The sequence below is a fragment of the Phocoena sinus genome, chromosome 11 (assembly GCF_008692025.1).
Source record: "Phocoena sinus isolate mPhoSin1 chromosome 11, mPhoSin1.pri, whole genome shotgun sequence".
Taxonomy (NCBI): Eukaryota; Metazoa; Chordata; class Mammalia; order Artiodactyla; family Phocoenidae; genus Phocoena; species Phocoena sinus.
The window spans coordinates 62,499,212-62,523,305 of NC_045773.1; the positions used below are offsets into that span (position 1 = coordinate 62,499,212).

Here is a 24,094-nt window from a genome sequence, read left to right on the forward strand (position 1 = left end):
CAGCAGCTGTATACTGTGAAGATGCCTACTTTCTTCAAAGTTTTGAAGAGAGATGGAGGAATATTGAAATGTTACAGTTTGTAGGATTCTCAGATTTGCTTTTGAGTTTCCATGGGAGAGGAAGGGAGAAAAATGTGGAGATTAATTAATTAATTAAGGGAAAACTATTCAAGTTGCACTTAATATGAGGCATTTGTATCTCTGCTAATATGAATATTAGAATTTCTAGAAAAATATATTACAGTGTCAAGAGGAGAGATAAATTAGGAGGTTGGGATTAACATATATTTACGCACTACTATATATAAAATAGATAATCAACAAGGACCTACTGCATAGCACAGAGAACTCTACTCAATACTCTGTAATAACCTACATGGGAAAAGAACCTGAAAAAGAATAGATATATGTATAACTAAATCACTTTGCTGTACACTGGAAACTAACACAACATCATAAATCAGCTACACTCCAGTATAAAATAAAAAAAATTTAATAAAAAATAATTTTAAAAATTTAAAAAGTTTTTAAGAAAGAAAATATTACAGTATCATTCTTTTTTAAAAATCAGGACTTAGTGTATTCAAGGTCAATTGTTGACATATGATTAAGGCTTATAGCTAAGGAACACTTCTGTTCTAAAATTTCATTTTTCTCCTCAAAAACACTGCATCAGACATCACTTAGTAAATGTAATAACTGAAGCCAAATATTTACAAGTGTGACTTTTCTCTGATGGCACCAAAAACTGGTTTTCCCATTCCACCATAAAATCATCCCATCTAGTCTTTCAAAAGACATGGACATATTTGAGGTGTCACAAACAACAATTCAAATGTCATTTTGTGAGAGAAATTAATAAACAAAGCTTTTCCAAGAAACCAAATTTAATCAAAGCCAATAATTTTATCTGAATTAGAGTTTATATTTGTTCGAGGCTGTATTAAATCTATTTGATGATTCAGTGTTAACTTTGAATGACTCAAATGCTCTCACAAAGTTTGCAGCAAATGTTAACCTCCTTTAATCAAGTCGGATAACTGACAGAAGAACAATGTGACATAACCTCTAACTATGGAGATTGAAGCAGCCCCTCCAGAATTGTTTCCATTGTTATCAAATTATCCACCTCCAGGAGGTGTGGGAGGAGGCATCAGCTCTCTGTACCTCATTATAAATGAGTCTAAATCAGATGCACTTAGGTGCAAATTAGGAGTAGATGAGAAAGGAAGGTGAGAGTAAAGAATATTCTAGCTACTTTTCTTGGGTCTGCCTCTTGTAGAATGTCTCAGTCACAAAAAAATAGAAGCATTTTTAGGGACTTTCTTTTCTTATATCCAACTGAAGAATCAAGGAACTCAGCTAAATCATGGTGCGTCTAGTCTTTCCAAGATAAGGAGAGGGAAGAGAAGGGGGGAGACATGGATGAAGGGAAAAACTAAGGAAAAAGAGAGGGAAAAAAGGGGAGAACCATTATTTATTGAATCATTTCTATGTGTCAGACTACAGTAAGGGCTTTTCATATGTTAACAGTTATAAATCTTACATCAACTAAATATTAGTATCCCAATTTTATAGATGAAAAAAATTAAGGCATAGAGAGGTTAAGTGACTTTCCAGGATTCATTAACAAGCAGCAACACTGTGATTAAAACTTGAGTATAGCCCGCTAACTGCCTCCACTCTTTTAAGTATTACTCCAAATGACTTCCAGTAATAGCAGAAAATAACAGTGAAGGCTTCTAGAAAATGTTCTAAGTAGTGTTCCTATCCATACCTTCCAAACATTATTTTCTGAATGTGATGAAGCTCAGTAACTTCACCCAATTTATTATCTGCCTTAGGGAGGTTCTAAAGAAGGCAGAAATGTATAAATTGCAAAGAAGATACGTCACAAAATTTATATTTACTAATTATTGACTCTGAATGATGATGATTATGAAAACTACATAGTAGAAAATATGAAGTATAAACTAAAGGGAATAGTTTACTGGTTTGTTTTAAACTAAAAGCTAAACACTTGCTTATGAGACAATCTTGCTTATACTAGAATATGTTGGGTCAGAAGCAGAAGTTGGCCACATGATGGATTATTAGGTAAATAAAGAATAGGAAAGGGATGAGGCTATGTGTGTGAGTGTGCATCTAGGATGTTTGGAGCCAGATCTCCACAATTAATTGAATCAAGTGTGTGAGTCTATACCTACGTACCCATTATTACTATATTTTTGCTCATAGGTAGAAATCGATTTATTTGAAAATTTAAATGAAAGAAAGCAACAAACTAGTCCAAATCAAATAAATTGGCAATCCCATTAGAAACAGACAAATCTTAATGTTTCAGCTATGTGAGTTGACTCTTTCATAATAAGCATGATAAACCATTACAGAAATGAAAATGTCATCTAAGCCTTGATAATTAGAAAGACAGAAAGCAGGTGTTAGAATTCTGTTTGATTCAGCCAAACTAATCAAATGAGACCTCACTTAAGAAGGAATTTATTCAATAAACTTACCTGACATAATGTGATTTTCCACCTCTGGGCCAATCATACCATCCTACCCCTTCCATTTATGAAAAATTCAACTAATTCAATTTAAATGACTATATAATTGAGTTTCCTCCAAAGCATGCACATGCACCCATTAAAAAAGCAGTATGGGGCTTCCCTGGTGGCGCAGTGGTTGAGAGTCCACCTGCCGATGCAGGGGAAGCAGGTTCGTGCCCTGGTCCAGGAAGATCCCACATGCCGCGGAGCGGCTGGGCCTGTAAGCCATGGCCGCTGAGCCTGCGAGTCTGGAGCTGTGCTCCACAACGGGAGCGACCACAACAGTGAGAGGCCTGTGTACCGCAAAAAAAATAAAATAAAATAAAAAGCAGTATGTATAATTATGAAGGGACTTACATATTTGGTTTCTCGGCCAGCTGCTCTTGGAAGAGTTGTAGGCATCTGTATGAAAATAAAAACAATTACATTACTGAAGTAATCAAGAAAATGTTAAAAGATTCAACTTCTGGGATAAATATGTTCACCTTTTTTTTCCTATTAAGACTTTCTAACCATTGCTCCCTCTTTTCTTTACAAAACCCCCTGTCCCTTTGAAAATTATTTCATTAAACACTATCACTTTATTGTTTTTTTCATTGCTGTTATTGATCAGCTTTCTAGAAAGTTTTATCTTATTTATTGATGATGTTCATTCATGGATCATAATAGTTCCTTATGTAATTTTGGCAATTTCAAAATTCACACATAAGTCTCTATCCCCTCAATTCTTTGAGCTGCTCAACTCCAAAGATACTCTTATCCACTCCTTTTCAATCATCCGCTGCCAGGACCATCCCTAGATGTCACCTTCACAAATAAAATGGAAAACTTTTGAAATTTCATTTTCACATCCTCCTCTTAGAACTCTACTTCTCATCTACCATCTTCATTTCTCAAATATCCCAAAACAACATTTCTTCAGCCTCACTGAGACTTCCAAATCAATGAGACTTCCCAGCTCCATTATGGCTTTACTGCCTCTCTCATTACATGTTTCATATTCTCAGCCATTTTAATAGTACCTTAATTTATCTTGCTTCCTTCTCTCCTTGTGACAAACTCACAAAAACTAACAACAACAACAAAAACCTGGATGGACCGTATCATATATTTTCTCTAAATTTGTACTGGAGATGCAAAACATGGCTGAGGAAACTCTCTCAATTAAGCTAACTGATTTCATTAAAAATTATGAAATAATATTGTACATCAACTATATTTCAATAAAAAATAAGAAATTAGCTATGGATACATGCAAGTGCACTTGGGTTGCAGGGAGGAATAGACTACAAAGGAGCACAAGGAAACTTTTTCTTTTGATGGAAGTTTTATATCTTGGATGTGGTGGAGGTTACACAACTCTATGCTTTGTCAAAACTCATAGAACTGTATACTAAAAAGGAAAATTTTACAGTAGGTAAATTATACCTCAATAAACCTGACTTTTAAAACAGAACTATATAAGCTATAGTAAAGAACTGAACATAGAGACTGAAGAATATAGTAGATACTGAACAGATTCTTGAACTGGCGTATCAGATTGACGAATCCTCTTAGAGGCATTAGGAAGCAATAAATTAAGAAAATATTTAAAGATTAAGAGATATAGAATACAGAAGCAAAAGTGACAAAATCAGTCTAGTAAGAGTCCTAGGAGGAAAGAAGTGTTTGAAAAAAAATAATGACTAAAACTATCTTAAATGTAAGGGGGGAAAAAAGAGTGAAAACTTCAGATGAAAGGTCAAAGAGATACATAAGAGAAAAACAAAGCACATTTAGACACATAATAGGAAAAATCAGTAACATCATAGATAAATATAAAATTCTAAAAGATCACAGTGCCACTCTGTAAATGATCACTCTGTAGCAGAGGAGTAAATATCATGCTGACAAAATACTTCACAAGTTATGTTGTTGAAAAAAAAAGAACCTAGGGCAAAAACTGCTGAAAAGAGGGGACCTATAATTTTACATCCAGCAAAACCATAATTTAAAAGACGGGAGGGCAGAGTCAAGATGACAGTGTGGGAAGATGTGGAGTTCATGTCTCCCCACAACTAGGATACGTGCTGGACACTGGTGGGGGACCTCGATGCCCAAGGAAATGAGAGGAGCCCCCAAGCGAACTGGTAGGATGTGGGGGGACTGAGGGGGAAGGAGAAGTGGAGGCCAGACAAGATGGGTGGCCCTGAGGGGTGGCTGAGAGAGGGGAGGGGTTCCCAAGTGGAGGGACACTCAGGGGCTTGGACTGGGGGGAGTGCACCCAGAGTTTCCCCTGCCCAATAGGCTGGGGAAGTCTGCCTGGCTCTTGGGCCATGTCCTAAGCATTCAGAGTCACCCTCTGGGCTACGTTGGTCCTGGGGGCATAGGATGGAGGCTGGGGGGAGAACAAGAGAGGCAGGAGGGAGAGACCTTCCAGGACCAGAGGAGAAGGAGAGGCACAGAGGGCATTTGCCTTGCCTACTTGAGCCTGAGAAGCCTGCTGGGCTCCCAGGTGGGGCCCCTGCTCTCTGAGACCAGAGGTAGGAGGCACACCTGGGCCCCTTCTGTTCCATTAAGCCTAAGCCCCACCCTCCATACCTCCCAGGGCCTTTGCCAGCCCTGTGGGTCTTAAGCATAGATCCCACCCACTGCTCAAACCCCACCCTTGCTTAGGACATGCCTTCCACAGCCAAGGCCATTTCCACCTTTTTGGATTTTTTCTCCTCCTCTTTCTTACTATTGTGGTTCTGTTTTGCCTTCTGGTTGTTGTTTCATCTATATTTTTATCTTTATATTCTTTCTAACATATCTGTTAGTTTCCTAGTCTAATTTTATTTTTTACTTTGTTATTGTTCTTTTTTTTTCTTTTTCTGCTGCCCTGCACAGCTTGTGGGATATTGGTTCACAAGCCGGGAGTCAGGCCAAAGGTCCTGTGATGGGAGATCTGAGTCCAAACCACTGAACTAACAGAGAACCTCAGACCCCAAGGAATATTCATCGGAGTAATGTCCCAGAGGTCATCATCTTGGCACTAAGACGCAGCTATACCCAACAGCCTACAAACTCCAGTGTTGGAAGCCTCAGTCCAAACAACCAGTAAGATAGGAACACAATCCCACTCATCAAAAAAAAAAAAAAAAAATGAGAAGGCAAAAAATATGTCACAGATGAAGAAGCAAGGCAAAAACCTACAAGACCAAATAAATGAAGAGGAAATTGGCAATCTACCTGAAAAAGAATTCAGAGTAATGATAGTACAGATGATCCAGAATCTCGGAAATAGAATGGAAGCATGGATTAGGAAAATACAAGAAATGTTTAACAAAGGTCTGAAGAACTAAAGAACAAACAAACAGAGATGAACAATACAATAACTGAAATGAAAAATATACTAGAAGGAATCAATAACAGAATAACTGAGGCAGAGGAATGAGTAAGTGAGCTGGAAGACAAAATGGTGGAAATAACTGCCAAGAAGCAGAATAAAGAAAAACGAATGAAAATAATTGAAGACAAGCTCAGAGACCTCTGAGACAAAACTAATCACACCAACATTCAAATTATAGGGGTCACAGAAGAAGAAGAGAAAAAGAAGGGGTCTGAGAAATTATTTGAAAAGATTATAGTGGAAAACTTCCCACTATAATCCTTTCCCATGGAAAAGGAAAGTCACCCAAGCCCAGGAAGCACAGAGAGTTCCCTACAAGATAAACTGTATGAGAAACACATGAAGATGCACATTAATCAGAAAAACAAAAATTAAATTCAAACTAAAAATATTAAAAGCAGCAAGAGAAAAACAAAAAATAACATACAAAGGAATCCCCATAAGGTTATCCACTGATTTTTTAGCAGAAACTCTTCAGGCTAAAAGGGAGTGGCAGGTTATACTTAAAGTGATGAAAGAGAAAAATCTACAACCGTGATTACTCTATCCAGCAAGGATCTCATTCAGATTCCACAGAGAAATCAAAAGCTTTTCAGACAAGCAAAAGCTAAGAGAATTCAGCACCACCAAACCAGCTTTACAACAAATGCTAAAGAAACTTCTCTAGGCGGGAAACACAAGAGAAGAAAAAGACCCACAAAAACAAACCAAAAGTGATTAAGAAAATGGTAATAAACATACATATCAACAATAACCTTGAATGTAAATGGCATAAATGCCCCAACCAAAAGACACAGACTGGCTGAATGGATACAAAAACAAGACCCGTATATATGTTGTCTACAAGACACCCACTTCATATCTAGGGACACATACAGACTAAAAGTGAGGGGTTGTAAAAAGACACTCCATGCAAATGGAAATCAAAAGAAAGCTGGAGTAGCAATACTCATATCAGATAAAATAGACTTTAAAGAGATACAAGAGATAAGGAAGGAAACTACATAATGTTCAAGGGATCAATTCAGAAAGAAGATATAACAATTGTAAATGTTTATACACCCAACATAGGAGCACCTCAATACATAAGGCAAATGCTAACAACCATGAATTGGGAAATCGACAGTAACACAACAATAGTAGGGGACTTTAACACCCCACTTACACCAATGGACAGATTATCCAAACAGAACATAAATAAGGAAACAAAAGCTTTAAATAACACAATAGACCAGATAGATTTAACTGATATTTATTTAACATTCCACCTGAGAGTGGCAGAATAAACTTTCTTATCAAGTGCACACAGAACATTCTTCAGGATAGATCACATCTGGGGTCAAAAATCAAGCCTCAGGGCTTCCCTGGTGGCGCAATGGTTGAGAGTCTGCCTGCCGATGCAGGGGACGCAGGTTCGTACCCCAGTCCGGGAGGATCCCACATGCCGCAGAGCGGCTGGGCCCGTGAGCCATGGCCGCTGAGCCTGCACGTCCAGAGCCTGTGCCCCACAATGGGAGAGGCCACAACAGTGAGAGGTCCACATACCACAAATAAGTAAATAAATAAATAAAATAAAAATAAAAAATAAAAAATATCAAGCCTCAGAAAATTTAAGAAAACTGAAATCATATCAAACATCTTTTCTGATGACAACACTATGAAACTGGAAAACAATTACAGGAAAAAAAACTGTAAAAAACACAAATACATGGAGGCTAAACAGTGCACTACTAATACTAAATAAGCAAGAGATCACTGAAGAAATTAAAGAAGAAATTTTAAAAATATATAGAAACAAAATGACAATGGAAACACGATGATGCAAAACCTATGGCACTCAGCAAAAGCAGTTCTAAGAGGGAAGTTTATAGCAATTCAATCTCACCTCAAGAAACAAGAAAAATCTCAGATAAACAATCTAACACCACCCCTAAAGCAACTAGAGAAAGAAGAACAAAGAAAACCCAAACTCAGTAGAAGGAAAGAAATCATAAGGAACAGAGCAGAAATAAATGAAATAGAAATGAAGAAAACAATAGCAAAGATCAATAGAACTAAAAACTGGCTCTTTGAGAAGATAAACAAAATCGATAAACCCTTAGCCAAACTCATCAAGAAAAAAAGGGAGTGGATGCAAATCAATAAAATTAGAAATGAAAAAGGAGGAATCACAACTGACACCAGAGAAATACAAAGAATTATAAGAGACTGCTACAAACAACTATATGCCAATAAAATGGACAACTATGAAGAAATGGAAAATTTTTTGGAAAGGTACAATTTTCCAAGACTGAACCAGGAAGGGTTAGAAAATATAAACAGACATATCACAAGGAATGAAATTGAAACTGTAATTAAAAATCTTCCAATAAACAAAAGTCCAGGTCCAGATAGCTTCACAGATGAATTCTATCAAACATTTAGAGAACAGCTAACACCTATCCTTCTCAAACTCTTCCAAAAAAGTGCAGAGTGAGGAACACTCCCACATTCATTTTACAAAGTCACCATCACCCTGATACAAAAACCAGAAAAGATATCACACACAAAAAATTATAGACCAATATCACTGATGAACATAGATGCAAAAATCCTCAACAAGATACTAGCAAACAGAATCCAACAACATATTAAAAGGATCATACACCATGATCAAGTGGGATTTATCCCAGGGATGCAAGGATTCTTCAATATATGCAAATCAATCAATGTGATACACCATATTAATAAATTAAGGAATAAAACCATATGATCACCTCAATAGATGCAGAAAAACCTTTTGACAAAATTCAACACCCATTTATGACAAAAATCTCTACAGAAAATTGGGATAGAGGGAACCTACCTCAATATAATAAAGGTCATTTATGACAAACCCACATTAAACCACATACTCAATGGAGAAAAATTGAAAGCATTTCCTCTAAGATCAGGAACAAGACAAGGATGTCCACTTTCACCACTCCTATTCAACATAGTTTTGGAAGTCCTAGCCACAACAATCAGAGAAGAAAAACAAATAAAAGGAATACAAATTGAAAAGAAGAAATAAAACTCTCACTGTTTGCAGAAGACATGATACTATACATAGAAAATCCTAAAGATGCCACCAGAAAACTACTAGAACTAATCAATGAATTTGGTAAGGTACAAGATACAAAATTAATGCACAGAAATCTTTGGTCTTCCTATACACTAACAATGAAAAATCAAAAAGAGAAATTAAGGAAACAATCCCATCTACCACTGAAACAAAAAAAATAAAATACCTAGGAATAAACCTGCCTAAGGAGGCGAAAGACTTGTACTCAGAAAACTATAAAACACTGATGAAAGAAATCAAAGATGACATAAACAGTTGGAGAAATATGCCATGTTCTTGGATTGGACAAATCAATATTGTGAAAATGACTATACTACCCAAAGCAATCTACAGATTTAGTGCAATCCTTATCAAACTACCAATGGCATTCTTCACAGAATTAGAACACAAAATGTTGCAATTCATATGGAAACACAAAAGACCACAAATAGCCAAAGCAATCTTGAGAAAGAAAAACGGAGCTGAAGGAATCAGGCTCTCCAACTTCAAAATATATTACAAAGCTACAGTAATCAAGACAGTATGGTACTGGCACAAAAACAGAAATATAGATCAATGGTAAAGGATAGAAAGCCCAGAGATAAACCCACACACATACAGTCACTTAATTTATGACAAAGGGGCAAGAACATACAATGGAGAAAAGAAACCCTCTTCAATAAGTGGTGCTAGGAAAACTGGACAGCTATATGTGAAAGAATGAAATTAGAACACTAACTAACACCGTACACAAAAATAAACTCTAAATAGATTAAAGACCTAAATGTAATACTGGACAGTATAAAACTCTTAGAGGAAAACATAGGAAAAACACTCTTTGACATAAACCACAGCAAGATATTTTTGGACCCAACTCTTAGATTAATAAAAACAAAATAGAAAACAAAATAGTAAACAAAAATAAACACATGGGACCTAATTAAGCTTAAAACTTTTGCACAGCAAAGGAAAACATAAACCAGATGAAAAGACAACCCTCAGAATGGGAGAAAATATTTGCAAACGAATCAATGGACAAAGGATTAATCTCGAAAATATACGAAAAGCTCATGGAGCTCAATATCAGAAAAACAAACAATCCAATTTAAAAATGGGCAGAAGGCCTAAATAGACATTTCACCAAAGAAGACATACAGCTGGCCAAGAAGCACATGAAAAGATGCTCAACATCACTAATTATTAGAGAAAGGCAAATCAAAACTACAATGTGGGGCTTCCCTGGTGGCGCAGTGGTTGAGAGTCCGCCTGCCGATGCAGGGGATGCGGGCTCGTGCCCCAGTCCGGGAAGATCCCACATGCCACGGAGTGGCTGGCCCGTGACCCATGGCTGCTGAGCCTGCGCGTCCGGAGCCTGTGCTCCGCAACGGGAGAGGCCACAGCAGTGAGAGGCCCGCATAGCGCAAAAAAAAAAAAAAAAAAAACTACAATGAGCAATCACCTCACACCTGTCAGATGGCCATTATCAAAAAATCTAGAAACAGTAAATGCTGGAATGGGTGTGGTGAAAAGGGAACCCTCTTTCATTGTTGGTGGGAATGTAAATTGATAAGCCACTATTGAGAACAGTATGGAGGTTCCTTAAAAATCTAAAAATAGAACTACCATATGACCCAACAATCCCACTACTGGGCATATACCCTGAGAAAACAATAATTCTAAAAGAGACATGTGGGCTTCCCTGGTGGCGCAGTGGTTAAGAATCCACCTACCAATGCAGGGGACACAGGTTCCAGCCCTGGTCTGGGAAGATCCCACATGCCGCAGAGCAACTAAGCCCGTGCACCACAACTACTGAGCCTGCACTCTAGAGCCCGCGAGCCACAACTACTCAGGTCACATGCCACAAATACTGAAGCCCATCTGCCTAGAGCCCATGCTCTGCAACAAGACAAGCCACTGCAACAAGGAGACCACGCACTGAAACAAAGAGTAGCCCCCACTCACCAAACTACAGAAAACCTGCGTGCAGCAATGAAGACCCAATGCGGCCAAAAATAAATAAATTAAATAAATAATTTTTAAAATTCTTAAATAAAAGAGACATACCACAATGTTCATTGCAGCACTATTTATAATAACCAGGACATGGAACCAACCTAAATGTCCACCCACAGATGAATAGATAAAGAACATGTGGCACATATATACAATGGAATATTACTCACGATAAAAAGAAATGAAGTTGAGTTATTTGTAATGAGGTAGATGGACCTACAGTCTGTCACAGAGAGTAAAGTAAGTCAGAAAGAAAAAAACAAATACCATATGCTAACGCATATATATGGAATCTAAAATTTTTTAAAATGATACTGATGAACCTAGTGGCAGGGCAGGAATAAAGCCTTAGACATAGAAGAGAATGGACTTGAGGACATGGTGGGTGGGGGAGGGGGAAGCTGGAGCAAAGTGAGAGTAGCATCAACATATATACATTACCAAATGTAAAATAGATAGCTAGTGGGAAGCAGTAGCATAGCCCAGGGAAATCAGCTCTGTGCTTTGCGACAACCTAGAGGGGTGGGATAGGGAGGGTGGGAGGGAGGCTCAAGAGGGAGGGGATATGGGGATACATATATGCATATGGCTGATTCACTTTGTTGTACAACAGAGACTAACACAGTATTGTGAAGCAATTATACTCCAATAAAGATCTATTAAAAAATAAATAAATAAATTTAACTAAAAATAAATAAAAGAAAGGGCAAAATAATGATAATCTCAGGAACACAGGCAATAGAATCAATACAAAAAGACCTTATTGAATACAACCAAGAGGTCAACAAGAAGAAAAATAAATCCAGGAGAAAGCTATGAATGTGTAAGAAATAAGGATCTAAATAAAGTATGTGTCTAAATAAAGAAGAAATCAAGAAAAATATAACCATATAAAATTCAGATCTAGAAGTCCAAAAACTACTAACAAACTACGTCTACATACATATGCATAGATAGATAGACAGATAGATCTTGATTAAAAACAACAGGAAAGTGAAAAATCCTGTGGTACTTAAGTTTAGAAAAAGATATATGTAAGCTTTAAAATTGATAGGAAAATAAGCATAATTATTGTCTTTAATAATTTAGAGGTAAATATGAAAAGTAACAAAAAAGCAAAGTAAAATTTTCAAACCAGTAAATATCAAAATATCCAAAGGAAAGCAGGAAAGTCAAAAAAGAAAACATTTCAAGTAGCAAATATAAAATAAGATGGGAGATATTAGTCCTAATATAAGAAGAATTACAGTAATTGCTAATGGCTTAAGGTCCCAGATAAACAGAATTTCAGATCAAATATAAAAGTGATATCCAGAATATGTTGTCTTGAAGAAAATAAGATGAGTGTACAAAAAGATAAAAAAATAAAGTAATAGAAAATAGTAAAAAAAATAATAGTAGAAAAAAGTAATAAAAGATACATCTAGGAAAACATGAATTAAAAATTACATATATGTTATGTATCAATATATAAGGTCACAATTTTCATATGAGACTAAAAAGAACAGCCTCCCGCCCTCCCCCTTCCCCCCAGCCCCTGGTTGGTGGCATCTGAAATAAAGCAAACTTTCCTTTCCAAAAAAATAAAAAATAAAAAAAAAATAAAAATAAAAAGAACAGCCTCAGGTTCACAAGGACTTTATAGGCTAATAAAGGCTAGAAAAATCAAAATGATGAGAATAAACACATAAGCAATAGCAATATAGTTTCAAAATCAAAGTCAAATCTTATGAACACTTCTCTAGCCTTATTTGTTCTTTTTCTTGGCAACAATCACCACGATCACACTCTCTTAAACACTGTGCTCTTGTAGCTTCCATGTTACCACACTGCTCTGAGCACAATAGACTTTCATTCTCCTTGATTGGACCTGCAATATTTTGTTCCTGGGAGCTCCATACCGGGTGTCCACAGCATCGACGTACCAGTCATTCCCTGATCTCTCGTACCAGCTCCAGCCACATAGGTTAAGGCCCCCCTGACACACATCTTGAACTTACCTTATCCAAATAAACATAACCCTCTTCCCTCTACCACACTGAGCCTCCTTCACGTTTGTCTACCGTCGAGGCAAAGAGCAGGAGCTCTTCCACGATTCTCTTCTCCTTCTCTGCACACATCCAAACCCAAGCAAGGCTGCAATATCTCTTTCATACTCAGTGCTTCTCTGCAGCTCCTCTGCACCAGGCCACCATCATGGTTCCTCTGACCTTGGTAGCCTCATCACAGCAGCCATCAGCCAGCTTTCTCAATGGTTTCATATTATCCCCCCCATATTTTTATATCTTCCCATTTTCCCTGGAATCCAAACTTCATGGCATGGCATGTAAGTATCCTCGCCGTCCCTACACCCCTTTCTCACCTCATTTCACACTGTTCACCATACTGCAACCACACTGGCCTTCTTCATGCACACTAAGCTCTTTCCTGCCAGGATATTTGCACGTGCTTAATCCTCTTCCTGAAAGCCATTCTCCCTGATCTTTCTATGACTGGCTTCTTTCCCTCATGGTCTCAGTTTGAATCCTACTTTCAGATCGTTATATCCAAAGTACACCTCTCAGTGTGGAGAAAAAGGAACCCCCCTACCTTGTTGGTGGGAATGTAAATTGGTACAGCTACTATGGAGAACAGTATGGCGGTTCCTTAAAAAACTAAAAATAGAACCACCATATGATCCTGCAATCCCACTCCTGGGCTTATATCCAGAAAAAACTCCAATTTGAAAAGATACATGCACCCCAATGTTCATTGCAGCACTATTTACAATAGTCAAGACATGGAAGCAATCTAAATGTCTGTTGACAGATGCATGGATAAAGAAGATGTGGTACATATAGACAATGGAATATTACTCAGCCATAAAAAATAGTGAAACAATGCCATTTGCAGCAACATGGATGGACCTAACAATTATCATACTAACTGATGTAAGTCAGACAAAGACAAATACCGTATGATATCACTTTATATGTGGAATCTAAAAAAAAACAAGTACAAATGAACTTATTTACAAAACAGAACAGACCCACAGACATAGAAAACAAATTTATGGTTACTAAAGGGGAAAGGGGGTGTGGGGAGGGGTACATTAGGAAGCTGGGATTAACATATACATACTCCTGTATATAAAATAGATAAACAACAAGGCTCTACTGTATAGCATAGGGAACTATACTCAATATTTTGTAATAACCTATAAGGGAAAAGAGTCTGAAAAAGAATACATATATGTATATTTGTATAACTGAATCACTGTGCTGTAACCTGAAACTAACACTACATTGTAAATCTACTTCAATTGAAAAAAAGAAATACGCCTCTCCGATTACTCTGCCTTGCTCACACTTATCACCATAGTACCTCACAGTACCAAGCCCATAGTAAGTACTAATAAATATTTGTTAAATGAAAAATTGCCTTAAATTGAATGGCCTAGAATAATGTATCTTTAACACTATAAGCGTTAAATATTTGTTAAATAAATCAATAATACAGGTTATTACTCACATGTTACTTAAGTCTTATTCCTATTACATTTAATGTAATATAGGATATTTTTATATGTTCAACAAATGAAATGAGAAAAAAATACATTTAAAATTTATATAGTCTCTGGCAAATCAAACTTTTCTATCTTTAGATTAAAAGACTTAAAGAATATACAAAATAGGTTACAAATAGAGAAGCTATAGCTATCCATTTGCAGGTTCTCTCTACTAAAATATAATAATACTGACAATGAGTGATTACCTGGCTTCTACATCATTATTAAAGGATATTTGTCTATAATGTTCCAATTGAAAATTAGAAATACTGTTTTAGTTATAGGCAATTCTGTACATTTAAAATCTACTTTAAACACAACTTTGTAAATCAACTCTAATAAAAATTTTTAAATAAGTAAAATTCAATAAAATCTACTTTATACATACAATGTCCAATTTTGAAAAAGAATATGCAAAAAGTATTTATACTAATTCCAAGAGAGAAAATAAGACTGACCAAAAAAACCTAACAATTATCAATAAAAGAAAAACCACAATCATTTTGAAATTTGGGTAAGTAGATCTGTACAAAGCATTCAAAAAAAAAAATAACTTGGAGAAATGTAATATTTTATCCCAACAAATGAAAAAGACTACATGATAAGAAGGGAGTACTTAAATATTCAATTATAACAATGCTTTAGTAGTTCTCAAATGATCTAAAATATCCAGGATTCTGTCCCTCTGAGTCAACGAACAATGAAATAAATTCAGTTAACCAAAAGAAAAGAATTCCAGAAATAATACCAGTGTGAAAGCTCTAAGACTAACACTACTTTAGTCTACCTCATTTTCAGTTTCTACAAGTGTAAGGGCTCTGAATTACATAAGGACTGAAGCTATGATTTGGGATGAGAATAAGTCACAAATTCTACATACATTTCTATATCTTAAATGCCAACATATAACAACACAGTCTAATACTTTGGCTTTCAAACTGTTTTGAACTTGACCTACAGTTAGAAATAGATTTTACTGCAACCTATATACACATGCCTATACCTGTACATGTAAATGAATTGAAATAAATGTCAACAATACCTACTCACTGCTTGGAATAATACAGTCTGATTGATAGTTTACATTCTTATTATTCTATTTTAATATGCTGTTTGCTAACAACAAATAAACAAACAAAAAACAAAAAAAACACAATGCTAGTTGCTATCCACTAATTTCCCAAATCACTACTGGGCCTTGACCTGCAGTTTAAAAATCATTAATATTTCTATATTATGGTTCAGTAAATTATATTAAATACATACATACTTTCATTGCGTCAGAACCCAAAAATGTCTGTAGGGAACTTGAAGGAGAATCAGAAGAATGCTAGAAAAAAAAAAAAAAGGACAAGCTTATGATGCATCCATCCTAGCCAAGCAGAGGGAAATGAAGTGAAGCAAAGCAAAGGTTTGAATTGCACGGTCTAGTCTAAGGCATTACCATAGACAAGGAATCCTGTAAGACCTTATCAATGGTAGCACAGAGCTCTTCAGTTTGCTGCCTGAGCTGTTCAGGGAAACACAACTGGAAGAATTGAAACCAGGTACTGGGTTAGCAGTGAGTTTCGGGATTGCATTTCAAAAGCAGAGGTGATCTGAAGCCATTACCTCCAGAGGTGGATCTAATGTGTTGTCCTTGGAGATGCTCTCTGTCTTGGCTGGTTCGTCTAGTGCCTAGTGATAATAAATGAAATAGTTCTCATGTGAGGATTTTAGTCAAATATACATGTAGTAAAGTCTGAATTCAAAGAAAGCCCTGTATGTCTCAATGTTTCCAAGAAGAAATATCTTTGAAACATTTGATGAGCTATTCTCTGACCTGGAGGCATTGCCCACAACTGCCTACTTTCTCCTGTGGAACTAGTATCTCCAATATAAGGAGTCTCGTAGTTTTTGTGGGCACGAGCCCCATTGGCTTTTGTAGCTAGGTATTTTGGGGGCTTGTCCCTTGGGTGGGAGCCTTAAAAGCTGGGACATTAGATGTACAGCCTGCAACCTCAGGGCAAAATTGGGAGCTGGGGTTTCCCTCCCAATTGTTTGGCACTGTGCCAGGGATGGGGTTGATGACAAGAATGTATCTCAGCCATTCCTGCCAGGTTTCGAATCTGAGATGCTGGAGTCACTCAGCTGGTTTCTGGATTTCTCTGAGGGAATTTCTCCATGTGCAGCTTTATATTCAATGTGTCCCTAGTAGGTGAGTAGTTCAGAAGCTGCCTATGTTGCCATCTTGGTCCATCCCCTTCATCATTTCTAATAATTATTTGTGTCCACCTGCTTTTTTATTAATCAAGTTCCATGTAGAATTATCCATTTCTAATCTCTTAATTGGACTAACTTTTGACTTTGATCTTATTTGGCATATTCACATTCCATTTCAGTAGTTTCTGTTCATATCCTTACTATTTATTTCCTTCTACATTCTTTGGATTTATCCTATTTTCCCTCAAAGAATCCCTTTTGTTGCATTCTACAAGTTGTGATATGTTGTATGGTCACTGTCATTCAATTCTAAATACATTTTTAGGTATTTCCATTAAGGTAGTTTTTCTTTCTAATTTTTTTAAAATATAAGGGTTTTTTTCCCCCAATTTTTAAATTTCCTACTTATTTAGTTATAACCATAGAACTTTTCAAAATAGCCATTTCTTATGTAGTGTGAGATTTATGGTATAAGACATGATTAGTTTTTTGTAAATATTCCATTTATGTTAAAGAAAACATCTATTCTCTAACTGTTGGTTGCAGAGCTGTGTGTGTGTGTGTGTGTGTGTGTGTGTGTGTGTATCTATCAGATCACGATTTTTCATTTTTTTTCAAATCATCTTAGTTTTACTACTTTCTTTTTCTTTATTCTATTAATAATTGAAAATCATCAATTAATTGAAAGTCACCATAAAATCTCACAGAATTGTAGTGAGTCTGTTAATTTCTCCCTGTGATCTTAGCAATTTTTCTCAATGTAGTTTGAAACCATTTTATTAGCTACATTCATAATTAGAAGTATACCTTCCTCATGAATTAAAAGTTTGTCATTATGAGGTAACCCTCTATATCCCTAATAGTGCTTTGTGTCTTAATCTCTATTTTGCGCGATACAACCAAATGTTTTTATTAGCATATACCTAAGATGCAAAATGGAAATAGTCTACATCGCTGAGTCACCGACAGAGAGCCATACTGAATGGCCAAGTTGAGCTATACCTCACTGTGTTGTGGGGAGGAAATAAACATTTATTATGTTAAGCTCTCCCCCTTATTTCAATAACTCACAAAGGAAAGTACTGTCTGAAAATCATTTTTTCAAAATCTATTTCTCTGCATTAAATAAAATATAAAATATTGGCTATGATAACCTAATAGAAACTCTTGAGACTGCCTCTTTCCTACCATAAAAAAAATCTCTTTTCCTCTCCTCCTCCATCCTCTATATATTTTTTTCTTTTTTTTGCAGTACGCGGGCCTCTCACTGTTGTGGCCTCTCCGGTTGTGGAACACAGGTTCCGGATGCACAGGCTCAGCGGCCATGGCTCACGGGCCCAGCCGCTCCACGACATGTGGGATCCTCCCGGACCGGGGCACGAACCCGTGTCCCCTGCATCGGCAGGCGGACTCTCAACCACTGCGCCACCAGGGAAGCCCATCCTCTATATTTTTGATTAATCATGAGTAATGAATAGCAGGGAACAGAAGATGTCGTAAAGATAACTCCTTGCTGGTGTTCAGACAGCTTAATTTTTCCTTGACATGGTGTTCTAATCACCTCCTATTTACCCTGTTGGTGGGGAGGGGAAGGGCTTCCCACTCTGTGGTGATGGGGATGGCCGAATACATGACACCTGACACTGGACAGGTGAAATCAACAGCAGTTTAGTAGTCAGAGGTGGTCACGGCCCAGGGGAAGAAACTGTGCATTCCATCAGGGCCACATAAGAGCTGTGCTCGGGGAACAGTGAACAACAGGGGCTGTGGAAGGCAGGTTTTGTAGGATCAAGAGAGTGAGGCGTCCCTGCTTCCTTAGAAGGGTGTGGTCGGCTTGTTTGAATAAGTAGGCACTGCACCTGGTCGGTTTGATAGGGAGGGTTAGGGGACCTTATCTGGGGGAGCAGAGTGGGGAGGTGAGCTTGCAATTAGACCAGCTGAGGCCCTCTCAATTCTACCAGGTGCCAAGCAGGTAGTATTGGGCTTTAATTTTAGGCTTTACACTACACATGGCTTCTAACTATGACGATCATTATAGAGAAGGATAAAGTCAGAAATTAATGACCCAGAGGGAGGGGATATAGGTATACATATAGCTGATTCAGTTCATTGTAGAGCAGAAGCTAACACAACATTGTAAAGCAATTATACTCAAAAAAAATTTTAAAAAGCCAAAGACTGGGAGAAAATACTTGTAAAGTTAAAAAAGGAAAAAAAAAAAAAAAAGAAGAAGAAAAAAATTAATTAGTGACCAGGATTAACAACAAACTCCTTAGGAGAGAACCTTGGTCTAGCTCTTCCTTGCTCTCCAACAACACCTTCTACCCACTCCTCACTTGCATGCTGCTCTTTAACCACAATGGATCACTTGAGTTCTTTGAACTTGTGCTGACCTTCCAAGCACACGTTGTTAACTTTGCCTAGATTATCCCTCCTCCATCCTCAACTCACTTAGAATTCGTATTCATCCTAAAAATCCTAATCCAGCTCCTTTATAATATATTTTGGCGTTTGCACCAGGCAAAATCTGCCCCTCCCTCCTTGGGGCACTGCATCATTCCATACATGCCTTAAGCATATTGTATCATCATTACTCTTCAACTGTATCTCCTCTCTACTGGACCATTTGTCCTATAACAATTAGGAAACTATGGTATTTATCTTGGCGTTCTAAGGATAGAACACATGATATGTCTTCAGTAAAGATCTTTAGGATGACTTGAAAGGGCAGACTGACAAATAAATGGAGTTAAATGAATAAATGAATCATAGAAAGAATATGATCTTAATATGCCTTGGTAAAATGCTCTAGAGAAGAAGTTTAAACTCTGAATATTTTAAGTAACAGTTTATTTTCCCATATTTCAATTAAATGTGTTTACCATCAAAGATCTGAGTATGTGATCCATGTTAATATAATGAGCAAATATTTTTTCAGCCAAAATCACGAAGGTTACCTCGTGGGAAATTACTATAGGAAAACACAACTTTTATTATGCTACTTAAAGTATTGAAATTTACTCAAAGAATGAAAAAACTATCTACTCAGAATGCTTGGAAAATTAAGGAAGATAACTAGTATTCAGTCAGTAATGCTGAAACTTTGAAATGGAGATAATACTCAAACTGCATTAAAATTTGGAAGGGGGATTATTCTAAGTTTGAATAGCCTTGAAATTCACTAGAATTGATTTTTTTATTGACAAGGAGTTCTCTGTCAAATATATCATCTTGATCCACTCCTTCTAGCAGCCATAAAAAGTAGGTTTTTTCTCTGTAGTACAAAAATGTATTAAAAGAAAATATATTAAATCTCCATTAATGTGAAGCCTGACCGTAGATTGCTTTTTGACAACTTAGCCCGGCAGGATTGTACTGATATTTCTTTAGATTTATTCATTTTGAGTGAAGTTCTCTCAGAATATTCTCCAATTAAAGATTTTATTTAAAAAACATATATTTTCTACCAAACTGGCTGATAGCCAAGTGAGGCATAAATGGAACATGCTTTGAATCCTATTTTTTTTTTTTTTTTTTTTGCAGTACGCGGGCCCCTCACTGCTGTGGCCTCTCCCGTTGCGGAGCACAGGCTCCAGACGCTCAGGCTCAGTGGCCATGGCTCACAGGCCCAGCCGCTCCGCGGCATGTGGGATCTTGCTGGACCGCGGCACGAACCCGCGTCCCCTGCATCGGCAAGCGGACTCTCAACCACTGCACCACCAGGGAAGCCCTGAATCCTATTTTTAAAGATTCTTAACTAATGGTTAGAAATAGTCTCATTAAAAGTGGTTATATTTTACTCAGCACAACCAACTTTGGGGCCCAGTTTTTGAAAAAAGACATAGTGACTCTCCTTTTAGAAGAAAATAGTTTCTGAGCTCAGCATGACATTATAATTAAGAGGTAAGAACTAGGAGCAAGCATTGTAAATCAAAGTCTTTATGAGAATATATGACCACACACTGTAATATGTGTTACCCATCCAAAAGGAGCATCTCTCATGGAATTGCAAACACTGTTAAGTCAGATATATTGAATCAGCAGACTGATTAGAACCTGCTCTTTCTGGAAATAGGATTAAGTTCTAAAAATCTGAAAATAGAATGAATTAGTTGCACTCTAAGAGTTAGAAAGTAAACTCCTTCCATAGAGAGGATACTCTAAAAGGGCTTGTAAATTTTTTGTGATGCCTGAACTATCTAACTGGATTGGATTTCAAAAATTTCATGGGCGAGTACTGTATTTTAATAATGATAAAATTAACCTCCCAAAAAACAATTCAGGCAGAAACCCCAAAACTTCTATTCTTTGTTAATCTGACCAGCTATTTGGTAGAATAAACCCTGTGACTACAAGAGATTTGCTTGATTTTCAGTCATTAATACAAAACCATTTGTAGGATTGGAGATATTCTCATCTAAATAAATCTCATTTTGATTCTCTAGTTGGAGATTCAGGTCTGAATAGCATTCAGATCTGAAGAAAAGGGGGAAATGTATGCTGTAAGCCAAAGAGGCCTCCAATATATAAAATTACAGCTTCTTTAAAGGTCTAGGAATATTTATCAGCAGATTATTTTCATATGATTGGTTTAAAAATTTCAAGAATTGAGGAAATTTACTTGGTGTTTTTAATCCCAAGATCTCTGAAGGGTTAAATGTCTGTTCTTCTCACACAGAAGGAAGGGAGTTTTGGCAAGTCATTACGGCCAGTTTCAAACCTGTTCCTGAAGACTTAATGGCAAAGCCACCAGACTTTTTCTTCGTTTAATCAAGTATATCAGAAGGGTGTTCCTGATTCCCAGCCAGCACCTCCTCTACTGTAATTCACCACCTCTCTTTTAATAACTCAAAAAATTGGGCTGCTTTGTAAACCCTCACTAACTCAAGTCTTGTCAGAACTAAGCTATTTCCAATTCCCTTTAACTGTTCCTCATTAAAAAAAAAAACAAAAAACTTCTGCTGCTCTAATTTGATGAAGATTTAAATATATTCTAGCAAGTAATAAAATATTATCCAAAACATCACCTCTTGCTCAATATTTCACTTTAGCTAATTGATGTCACTGTTGCATGGTGAACAGGGAAAAGCTAAGGGATAATCAGATCCCACTTAAGGTCCATTTCAGCAACTCACTAGCCCTGCAGCTTTGGGAAATTTAGTTGACATTTTGGAGCATCAAAATTTTCACAGAGTTGTGAGGATAGTAAAGCATTTAGCTCAGTGTCTGACATGCTAAAGTACTCAGTATGGCAGCCATTGTGATTGTATTCTTTAACCATTAAAAATTACCAAGTCTAAAACCAACTTACTTTCCTTGTAGCAGAAGGCCTTTTATATCTTTTCCATGGAATTAGAATTGATGAAGCTTATTCTACCCTAAAGGAAGACGCTTATCATCATCCTAATTGCCATATACGAGGCCCCCTTATTTTTACAATCCTATGAGCAAAAAATTGTTTTAAAATCGTGTGGAATAAAATTGGAAATTTAAGAGACCTACCCAGGTGCAAACTAAATTAATTCATTCAATGAATGTTTAACAAAAACTACTAGGTTTTCTCAAATAGTTTATAGTAGAAAAAAAAAAAAACAACCAGTATGCATACTTTAATATGGTTTACTAAGCGCCTTAAAAGAAATAGTTGCATGGTAGACAACTGCCCAAGAAGAACCAATTGGTATAGATCTGGGTCCTGGGCACTTTTCCATTGTTAGAGAAATTGGGAACACATTTACTTCTTGAACTAACCTAAATTAAGAGATGTCTCTCTAGTCTATACCATATGCTAAGTTGGTAACCAGATTTTGTTAAATTTTTGAGACATGCAAAGATCCTAAAATAGTCTCACCCAACAACATATGTTTAATCAGATTGGAGTTTACCAACTCATGTTTTAAAAAATTAAACTGGCAACTTAGAATAAAATGATTTGACAATTGACAAGATATCTCAAATCTTTACCTTTCTATTTTTGTAGCACAGTTTTTACTACTGTCTTCAAAACAGTTGTTCTTTATCCTCCTTCCACCAGGAAAAATAAAATAATTTTTCTCCTGTACCTTTCATTTAAATAATTAATCCTATAATTTATAGGTGCTATTTATAAAATTGAGCTACTCTAAAATTCTTTCAAACACATTAAGCTTATGAATTAAATGCATAGTAATATCATTTGTTGGGAAACAGTACCTAACCCTAGCCTTGATTTTATCCTGAGAAATAATTTTGAGGAAGGGAACAGATAAATTACTTACAAGGAAAAAGTGTATTCTTTCATGGAAAAAAATTAATCACTCTGAGACAATATATATTGGCAATATTTGATTTCAAGGAAATATCCCTTCATCTTTCCTTTCCTTAACACAATTGCTCAATAAAAATAATAATCCATTTATTTAGAATATTAAAATGTGCCCTTCAGTTTAATTTTAACTTTTTACCTATTGCTATCAGACTCAGATGATTAAGAAGAAAAATTAGTCAATAAGAGAGAGAGAGATCTTCAACATTCTCTGAAAAGGACAGCAGTACCCACATTGAGACTAAAAAATAATGTCCATATCAAACTTATTTCCTCTACAGAGTCTAGTATATTGTTGAACATATTGTAATAAGGACAGTCACAAATGCACATTCATCTGATTATTTTGTTCCTGTTTTATAATCACTTGTATTACATCCTCATCTCAATCTTAGAGAAGATGATTATTGGCAGGAGATTAAGTCAAAGACCCCAACACCAACACATTAAAATATGATGGCTGTAAAGCCTTAGTTAAGGCTTTAGTTAAAAATTCTTCCCTCCTAAAAGTTCATAGGGGAAAAAATGATAGAAAATGGAATAAGCTATAAATTTAAGTTTGACACAGACAATAAATTACAGAATTGAAGTATCAGAAACCTCATGTCCCCTGCCAACAAAATGTACTCTTTTGAAAATTATGGGTTTCATCAAGGGGTGATTAAAACTGAAACCAATCCAAGGATTCAATGAAAGCCTAATATCTGATTGGAAGGGATGCCTGTACTTCAATTTGGAGAAAATTTTGCTTTTAAAAATAGTATTATTTTTTAAAGTGATTCTGGTTCCTCATTAATTATACTATATGCTATAAAACAGAATGTGGTGTAAAAAATCCGGTTGGGGGAGAGAATTAATTGTCCATCTATCTTAAGATGAAGTAAATGTGCTTTTTCTATCTTCAAGGCGTTCCACAGCACAGACCCTAACAGAATATTGTGATGACACTGCGCCATCATCCTACCCCCTAATTGTGCTGTTCTGTAAGATATTAAAGGGATCTCAGAAAAGCTTCTGTGATTTA

General features: G+C 36.4%; 1 protein-coding gene across 1 annotated transcript in view; it reads right to left on the bottom strand.

The window, feature by feature from the left end:
- MLIP (muscular LMNA interacting protein) overlaps window positions 1-24,094 on the bottom strand; it is a 164,826-nt gene that overhangs the window by 96,503 nt on the left and 44,229 nt on the right. The window contains exons 6-9 of the mRNA XM_032648901.1: window positions 16,176-16,241; window positions 16,009-16,092; window positions 15,835-15,894; window positions 2,907-2,951 (exon numbers count right to left, since the gene is read on the bottom strand). Coding sequence (XP_032504792.1) covers window positions 2,907-2,951; window positions 15,835-15,894; window positions 16,009-16,092; window positions 16,176-16,241 — 255 coding nt within the window. The remainder of the gene's footprint in view (window positions 1-2,906; window positions 2,952-15,834; window positions 15,895-16,008; window positions 16,093-16,175; window positions 16,242-24,094) is intronic.